Genomic DNA, 9,466 nt, shown 5'->3' with positions numbered 1-9,466 from the left:
ACCCTACTGGGCTTCATGTAAATCCAACACTATTTGAAACTTACGAGACTTGAACCAAAAAACTTTCAGACGAGTGGTAACTAGCTTGGTCTAGCGGTAATCTCACATACACCTCGACGGAGAGTTCATGGGTTCAAACCCTCATGAGATGCAAAAATGCATGCCCCTGAGATTTATTCTAATAAGTATGTAATCTTGACCAATAGTGTCACCTACTATGTAATCTTGGCCGATAGTGCCACCTGCGTTTTGCACTGCTAATATATCATATAATCCTGATCGATAGTGCCCGTACTAAATAAAAAAATAACTTTCAGATGAGATATGTGTGAGATTAATACGACAAAACTACCTATCACATGAACTCTCTCTATTATAGTGAACAAAACAATAATGACTGCCCTAGTTTGACACATAAAATCCTATAAGAATATATATTAGTCGAAATAATAACTTTAAGAAAAACAAAATTAATTTATGTATTGAGTGATTTTAAGAAATATTTGTTAGCTTTTCGCATGGAAATTACACATACTCGCGTAAATTAAATAAAACTAATTATATAAATAAAAAATTTAAAAATAAAGCATGAGATAGAAAGATAATGGAGAAGAAAGAAGACAAGTGGGTGACAAAGTGAGGCTCAAGATTAGCTGTAAGGCACGTAGTCTTAGGAGGATTGAGGGGTCCAGTCAAATCTCGGGTAAAGATAATACTCTTTTATTTCTCTTCTCTTCAATTCCTATACGTTCTCTTTTAATTTTTTTAATCAAAGATTTATAGAAAAGTGTTTGATGATGGTAGTAGTTGTGTGACTGGTTGTGTGGTGTTGAAATTAGTTTTACTTTATACACCAAAAACAAATAAGATACAACATTTACTTGAAAAAATATCTGTTTGAAAATAGATACATAAATATATATATATATATTAGATTTATTGAGAGGATAATATGTGGTTATTTTAAATGCTAGATAGGTATGGCGGTATAGAATTTGATTTATAAGGGTCATATTTTGTGAGTTTTTTTTTGTGGGATATGAAGGTTAAATTTCATTCTCCTATTCATTTTCAGTTTTAACACTACTTTGGGCTCTGCACTGTTGTACTTGTAATATATCAAATACCCAACGTGGAAATTAGTTTGGTAGCTCCCTTTTTAAAATTTATCATGAAAATAACGTTTTTACAACGAAAAGAGTTGTTTTTAAGTTGTAAGAGCATGCCCAACCGAACGCCAAAACAATGATTTGGAGTCATGAATCACTCCAACCGAACGCCAAACCCCACTTCAAAATGGCGTGAAGTGAATTTTATATGTTGTGCTGCGCCATATTTGGTGCAGTACTGTTCACCACTCTAAAAACAATTTTTATTTGTTATTTAGTCCTTGCAAAATTTATTATTTACTCAGTTGTCATTGTTTTATAAAATTATATCATATTTATCTAAAAAATTATTTTTATATTAAATATTTTAAAAAACCACAATACTTTAAAATACAACATTGACATTTGGAGTTTGGGAAAAACTAAAATGACATTAATATTAATACCGAAAAAATAACATTACAACGACATTGAAATGAAAAAAAAAGACATTTAAAAAAAACACAAAACAACAAAATAAAATTGAAAATAGAATTACAATACATAAACTAATAATCGGGAAGATTAGCGTCGGATCCTCCAAGACCGGTGAAATATTGTGAATATGAATCAGAATTGGAAAATGGTGTTTGAGATTGTTGTTGTTCGGCCCTCTTTTGTAAAACTTTGGCTTGTTCAGCTTCCCAATATGCACGAACCTGAGGATCTGATATTTTATTTAAATTCATTTTCATTATTTTATTTTCTTCTCTGATTGTTTTCAAATTATTAGCCTTATCTATACTTTCTAAGAGGCGTTCCCTCATATCATCCGACTTCTTCATCTGCTCAAGAAGTAGTTTATTTCATTCATCAAGCTTGCTGATGGAGGAAGCTACTTTGTCATCCGTTTTCATTTTTAGTTTGGCTTTTTTCACTCCAATCGGTCGCTCAGAAGGAGATGGTTGTCTAACCGACTCAGGAGTTTGTTGTTCGGACTCCGAAAAGGAACACGAACCTCGAGATGTTTGTCTCGCACTTGAGGCTCCGTCTTGAAATTTTTCAAAATTCTTGATGATGTTCCACACATGATCAAACTTCTAACCTTTCTTGAATTTTTCATCATCTGCAAGCAACACTTTAGCTTGATCCATCTGCAAGTCGATATATAACCAATTACAATAACATAATATTTAAAAAAAAGATAAAAAAATAGCTAAAATACTCACAATATCTTCAGTTGAAGCACCGCTCGGGTGTCTATTCTCAATTTGCCGAATGCATGCATGCATTTTCCTTGTTGCTTTCTCAATTACTTGGATTCGGGACTGAATTGATCGCTTTGAACGCATCTCAGAAGTTGGTTTTTTTGCATTGTTGTAGCTGTTTTCAACACGGCTCCAAAAACTATCAGATGATTGGTATATACCAATGATAGGGTCTTGAGAAATCTCCATGTAAACTTGACAAAGAAGTCGGTCTTCTTCATGAGAGTATCCAGAAGCTCGACTTGTCATTTTCTTGTAATGTATCGTACTCAAGGCTCGTTAATTTTTTGGATGAAAACACAACTTATGGAAGATACTATTTATAGAATATTTTCTCACCCAAGGCTTTCACGCTTCCCGGGCTCTGACGTGATGTGACCAATCAATGCCACTACTCACCAAAGCTTTCACGCTTCCCGGGTTCTGACGTGATGTGATCACTCAATGCCACTACTCACCAAATCTTTCACGCTTCCCGGGTTCTGACGTGATGTGACCACTCAATGCCATCACCCATCAAGAATCTCACGCTTCCCGAGTTCTGACGTGATGTGACCACTCAATGCCATCACCCATCAAGAATCTCACGCTTCCCGGGTTCTGACGTGATGTGACCACTCAATGCCATCACCCATCAAGAATCTCACGCTTCCCAAACCGGCATCTACACTCAACGCCCTATAAATAGTCTCAGTTCAAATGATATTGAATTCACATTCTCTAACGCACTTCATCTTTCATCATTCATCTCTCAAAATGAGTTTTAAGTCATCATCTTCTTCCTCTGATGATTTTCAACTTCAAATGGCTCAAATTGATGAGCAGGAGGATGCTATATGTCATCAAATTATCCAAAATAATATCACGATCATGCAAATTCTCAACGAATATGCCGCCGACCAAACCATTGAGCGCAACGTAGGAGGCTCGATTCCAGGACATGCTTTCATTAATCGGGATCGAGAGAGTGCAGACCGGCGACTTTTCAATGATTACTTCTCAGAATCTCCGCTGTACAACGAGGCCATGTTTCGTCGGAGGTATCGAATGTCTCGCTTTTTATTCCTCCGAATAGTGGATGCCGTTAAAAGTCACGACAACTATTTTGTACAACGGGTGGATCGCGCTGGCAGACTTGGGTTGTCACCACTTCAAAAAATAACTGCTGTATTTCGGATGCTGGCCTATGGTCTTCCAGCAGATGCCACAGACGAGTACTGCAAAATAGCAGAGTCGACGACAATGAGGCAAGAATCCTGTAGAAAAGATGTCGAACGTGCATTTGGAGTTCTCCAAGAACGGTTTGCAATTGTGGCGGGACCATCAAGATTTTGGAGAAAAGATGTCTTAAAAGATATAATGACTACGTGCATAATTATGCATAACATGATAATAGAGGATGAGCGTGATCTTAGCGTGCCCATTGAAGTTAACAGAGAAACGCCACAATTGGGGGTTGAATTAGAGGAGAATGATGATACACGATTTCAAGAGTTTTTCACTCGCTACAAAAAAATAAGAGACAGAGATGCACATATCGCGCTTCGAAATGCATTGATCGACCATTTATGGGAGGGATATTCTAATTCGGATGTGTAATTGTACTTTTTTTTTTATTTTATGTTATTTGTTTTGTATTTTGTGTTTTTTAAATATTAAGTTTACTTTGTGTTAATTTGTATTTTGAATAATTTTATGGAGTAATACTTCATTATTAAATAATGAATAAGTGGTATAATTGAAAGATATTAAATAAATATAAGGGTATAGAAATAAATAAGAGAAAGTTGAATATAAAATTAATATTTCAATTTGGTGTAAAAAATAGAGTTCGGTTGGAGATGAGGTAGTGTTTGATGTGACATGTACTGTAAAATAGAGTAGAAAATGGTGTTATCGGGTGGAGTTGGTCTAAACATATATTTTTCTGGAGTTTTCTTGATGTTGACCATATATTTTAATAGATTGGCGTATTATTTTGGGTTCACCTTAACTTTATTCACCGTTTACAATTTAATTTAAATTAAAAAAAGATGATGTAGCTAAATAGCCAATTTAAACTTATGAATTTGCAAAATAATCTAAATTTGTCTTAATTTAGTGAAATAACAAAAATGTGCAGCAATATGGTTTCAAGAAAATTTTTGATTCCAAGATTAATTTTTTTTAAAGTGATAAATTGTTTATAATAACCGTCAAAAAATGTAATCTTGACTGTCAAAAAAATTTTGAAAACGGAAATTTGGCTGCTTTGCTGAAAAGGTTGAAATTTTGACTATTTTGCTAATGAATAAGTTTTAAATGGCTATTTTGTACAATTTTTCCAAATAAAAATAACTGCTTACCATTTACGACAGAAAAAAAAAAAGCTATTGCTTAAAGGATTTAAACTAGCCGCTATTTTTGTAACATTACAATTTTCAAAGAGCTACTTTTGTAATTTCCCCAAAAATTAGCCCTGAGACATTGAGCCTGTTTAGCCCAACAGGCCTGGTTAATCTATTGGGCCAATGCCTATCATTTAGAAAGAGAGAGGAAAAAAAGACAGGACTATAATATATCCTGAATTGGACCTTGAAACTTCCCGTATATATTTCAAGGAAAATGGATATCAATAAAAAAAAAATTATGATAAACTCTTCATGAAATATTGTATTTTATAACAGAAATTTATATTAGTTTTGAAGGAAAATAAAAACAAAAACACTTCTGGTTAATAAAAACATTTAAAAAAGTATTATTTATGTCTATTTCCCAGTATTCAATGATATGATAAGCTATATGTTCAAGTGAATAGGATTTTTTGAGTTTTGAGTTTACTCTGATTTCTCTGAATGGTATATTTAGGTTATACACAAGTATGCCACCTTTAAAATAAATCTTGGAATATGAAAGTTCAAAGAAATGTTATTTAGAATCTGTTATTGTAAAAAGGAAAAACCTTTTATGTTTTTTTTTTATAATAAAAAATATTATTTATAGGGAATCATCCATTATTATATGAAAGAAGATCTTTCCGCTTGTCACCCGGCTCTAATCAATTGTTATTTTTTACTTGTATATTTTGTCGTATTCAATATATTTCATTTGGATCGTTTCTTATCGTAGTTTTTTATTTCGGGTTCTAAATATATGACAAGAACACAATGAGTTCTAATCATTCGAAAAATTTCAAACGGCATGTTTTTGCTTTAATAGTGAATGTGCAAATCAATAAGTATTCTTTTGTCAACGGGCTATAATCAATTATTTTTTACCTATATTTTTTGTCGTTTTCGATTTGTTTCGTTTTGAACGTTTTTTTTGTTTATTTTTATTTCGGATTTTGTAGTTACGAAAAGAACACAATGAATTCCAATCATTCGAAACATTTCACATGTGTATGTTTTCATTTCGATAGTTAATATGCTTACCAATAAGCAATATACTATTATCAGTGGGCTCCAATCAATTGTTAGTTTTTTTTACTTATAGTTTTGTCGTTTTCGATATGTTTCCTTTTGAACTTTTCTGTATTGTATTTTTCATTTTGGGTTACGTAGTTACGACAAGACCAATCGAAGATCCTCGATATAAGAAAGATACTAGTGTCATCTCACTCCGTTCGATGCCTTATAGGAATCAGAAACTAGATCTCGTGGTATTGAATTTGATGATACATTTTGTATCTTGCTAAAAAACGGTTTTACCAATTAATTTAGATAGTCGGACGTAAAGAAATGAATCAAACATGAGCACTATGAGTTCCAATCATTCAAAAAATTTCATACGTGTATGTTTTCTTCAACAAGCTTATTTCAGTATCTTAGACTACTTCGATGACATGAAAAGTTATATTGATTGACTTGAGTATGTGATTATGTTTGTCCGAAAATATAAAGATCAATAAGCTTTCTCGATTTCGCTATTAATTTACATGAAAAAGGAAAGGTATTATTGTTTATATTAAAAAAAAAATAATTGACTTCCAAAGTACAATATAGATGAATTTAATTATGGGAATACTTTAGTAGCCGGAAAATAGGGATTTGATGAATACATACATTCATACATTTAAATGCTTATACCATTAGCATGTATATTAGCATGAATTTTCAAAGATGGAAATAGCGGTATTCAATTTTTTACCTATAGACAAACACAACAAATTTATTATGGTAATATCCCCGTGAATCTGTTTATTATTTTTCATCCACTTTCTAGTTTATCCTCGTTCGTTTTGTTTGGTATGCTAAAAATTAGTGTTTGGACTTTGGAGTGTTTTCTTTTTATATATAAAAAAAAAGGAGAATATTTTACTAAGACCAATCATATCCCGGGAGTGAGACCTCCCAAGATTATTGCAAAAAATTAAAGGGAGGGATTATAAATAAAATATGTATGTATGTATATATATTATACAAAATAGCCATTTGTAAATTATACAGCATTAGCCACATTTAATCATAAAAAAATAAAAAATAAAAAAAAGTGATTGTGTGTGACATCGTTTATTTTTCCAAAAACTATATCAGATAAATAATCATTAATTATCATATACCGTGATGTTAATAGTGCTACATCTAGTAACATAATAATATATTAGTATTTCGTTCGAGTAAATTGTCATACAATACACATCAATAGTAATGAATGGATCCTTAAAAAAACGACTCTCCAAATATCTTAAAAGAGCGGGAAATAATCACACATTCCCTCCATTTTCCCCACCGAGGAAAAAGGTTTTTCGCCCCCAATTTTTTTTTTAATTCTATTAATCTTATTACTTTAATATTTGTTCATTATCGCTAGTTGCTTAGGTGTGCTCTCAATTTGTCCCTATCTCTATCTCCAACAAAATCCGTCCCTTTCCAATAATACCCTTTTAGAATTGAGAAAAAAGCCTCAAAATGGGATATGAGAGAGAGAGAGAACAATTATTATTTCTGCTTGGCCGATAAATGGAAATCACGAGATATTCCAATATGCATAGAATATAGCATATGTCCATAACCATAATCATAAATAAATATAGAACTTAACATTTGACTCAATTTCCAAGTACTAATATGTTTAGTCCATGACAAATACTATTAAATAACAATTGTTTGTCTCGTCTCTAGTCAAACTTGAAAAAAAGCAAAATTAATTAACGAAAAAACAAACCAATTAATATTAATAACAATAGAAAATTCCTTTTTTTCTTTCTTCACCCATGAAAATGACAGGCACGGAAGGAAGAAGATACACTTGTTGAGAGAGAAATAGAGAGAGAGAGAGAGAGAGAGAAAGAAAATGGGTTAGGGTAGGGGTAACAAAATTAAAAAAATAAAAAAAAATTAAACCTAAATATAAAAAAACCTAAATATTAATAATAATAATAAACTCATTATTATTCTCTCTCTATCTTTTTAAGCATAAACAGAGCCATAAGAAAGAGCCATCAATAACACAGCGGCTTGTTCTTCTTCACCGAGCTTCTTTCGTTGCCTCTCAACCGAAGATCTTTGCATCAAAACCTCTCTTCCCAAAGCCAATAATCTCTGCTTCAACGAATCGCCGATCTTCGAGCTTTGATGATTATTATTATTATTTGTATTTCCACTTCTTTTTGCTTTTCTCTCATCCGAGCTTGATTTATTTAACCCCAAAATAGCTCTTCTCTTCTTCCTACTTCTGATCCCACATGCATTGCACAGAGACTGTAAATAAAGGAAAAAAAAACAAACGAAAAACGTTAAAAAAAATAATAATAAAATAATACCGTTTCATAAATGAATGACGAAAATACCCTTGATCTTATTACCTTTGGACCGGCCGGTCCTCCTCGCCAGAGAGGGGTTTTTGTGGTCCCACAATCAGCGCAAGTCTTCTTCAGATTCTCCTCCGTCGGTGAAGAAATACCGTTCTGGGTTTTGATCATCATGATCGTCTCCGAATCCGATCGCTGAAATATTGGAATAAAAAATATTAATGATCAGATAAAAAATCAAACGCTGTGATGACGATGTGATCACTGAAAACAGGGGATTTGATGATCACTGACCTTGATGATGTCACTCTGATCCATCATTTTTTTTTTGCAAGATCTGAGATCGACCCAGTTGAGAGTGAGCCGAGAGCTGAAATGGGTTCCGATTGGTTTGACTCGACAGCGACGAATCAGTTGAGTGAAGAGTGGAGAGAGAGAGAAACGGAGATCAGAAAAACAGAGCGATCAGAGACGTTGTGAATGAGATCGAGATATTTGATAGTTGGTATTGCCGAGAGAGACAAACATTTGGTGATGAAATCAATCAAACAGAATAAGAGGGTGTGTTTTCTGATATGATCGGAGTACTAGATAGAGAAAGTGAACATGCAGAGGAGAGAGAGAGAGAGAGAGAGACTGTTCGTGCGCGGCAGAGGAAAAAAGAAATGAAAAAGATTTATAGAGAGAGAAAAATGAGGAATTCAAACCGACATATAGATACACAAATACATACACACAAAACCAGCCGCTGCAGATCTAAAGAGAAAAAAAAAAATATGCCCTCTTATATATATGTAGGCGTGTAATGTATATGTTGTGTGAAGTGTAAATCAGAAACCCTAGCCCATGATAACGCCGAAATGACTAAACTGCCCTTGGCCTTTTTAGAGAGAGAAAGATAGAGAGGGATATTTTTTCGCCAACCCGCCAAAAGTTTTGTTTTTTTTTAATATTTTTTATTTTTTGGGCGAAAATGCACAAATGAAATGGGCTGCCATGGGTTTTTTTTTTTTTTTTTAGCTTTTAATTTAATGTTTGTTACTATGAATTTGTTGAGGAGCATATGGTATTAATTGAATTGATTATTGGTATTGGACTATTGGCTCATGAAGAGTCGGAATTTGTAGTGTGTGATTGTGTGTAAGCCAAAGATTTATATTCTTAATAATAACTAATAAGTTGTAGTGAGTCAGATGTTTTGAATTTGTGCCGTTTGGTATGTCAACCTTCAAATATTGATTCCATTTCCATACGATACTTTCTCCCTCCTTTTACCTCTCTCCATTTCGTTTTTCATATTGGCGCCAAACTTAAACCCACATTTCTTTTTTTTTTATCTCTCTTTCCATTTTCCCTTTTTCTTTTGAACAAAGTTCAAC

The 9,466-nt window shown here is 32.9% G+C and overlaps 1 protein-coding gene across 1 annotated transcript; it reads right to left on the bottom strand.

The window, feature by feature from the left end:
• Positions 1 to 7,484: 7,484 nt before the first annotated feature.
• GATA16 (GATA transcription factor 16) lies at positions 7,485 to 8,843 on the bottom strand. Its single transcript, XM_089616337.1, has 3 exons — positions 8,382 to 8,843; positions 8,142 to 8,282; positions 7,485 to 8,037 (listed from the first exon to the last, which is right to left on the bottom strand). The coding sequence occupies exons 1-3, from the start codon at positions 8,406 to 8,408 to the stop codon at positions 7,747 to 7,749; spliced, it is 459 nt and encodes a 152-aa protein (XP_089472463.1). The 5' UTR covers positions 8,409 to 8,843; the 3' UTR covers positions 7,485 to 7,746.
• Between the last annotated feature and the right edge of the window lie 623 nt (positions 8,844 to 9,466).

The sequence above is a fragment of the Urtica dioica genome, chromosome 6 (assembly GCF_054948205.1).
Source record: "Urtica dioica subsp. dioica isolate 48M chromosome 6, U.dioica_male_clone48M_v1_H2, whole genome shotgun sequence".
In the NCBI taxonomy this organism is placed as follows: domain Eukaryota; kingdom Viridiplantae; phylum Streptophyta; class Magnoliopsida; order Rosales; family Urticaceae; genus Urtica; species Urtica dioica.
This window is presented reverse-complemented; position numbering and strand designations above follow the sequence as displayed.

Bases quoted from the DNA above. Each gene is read 5' to 3' on its own strand.
- GATA16 (XM_089616337.1), bottom strand. From the start codon at position 8,408: ATGATGGATCAGAGTGACATCATCAAG. The intron at 8,283-8,381 runs GTCAGTGATCAT...CCAATATTTCAG, and splicing joins ATCAGAGTGACATCATCAAG to CGATCGGATTCGGAGACGAT. The intron at 8,038-8,141 runs GTAATAAGATCA...CTTTATTTACAG, and splicing joins GAGGACCGGCCGGTCCAAAG to TCTCTGTGCAATGCATGTGG.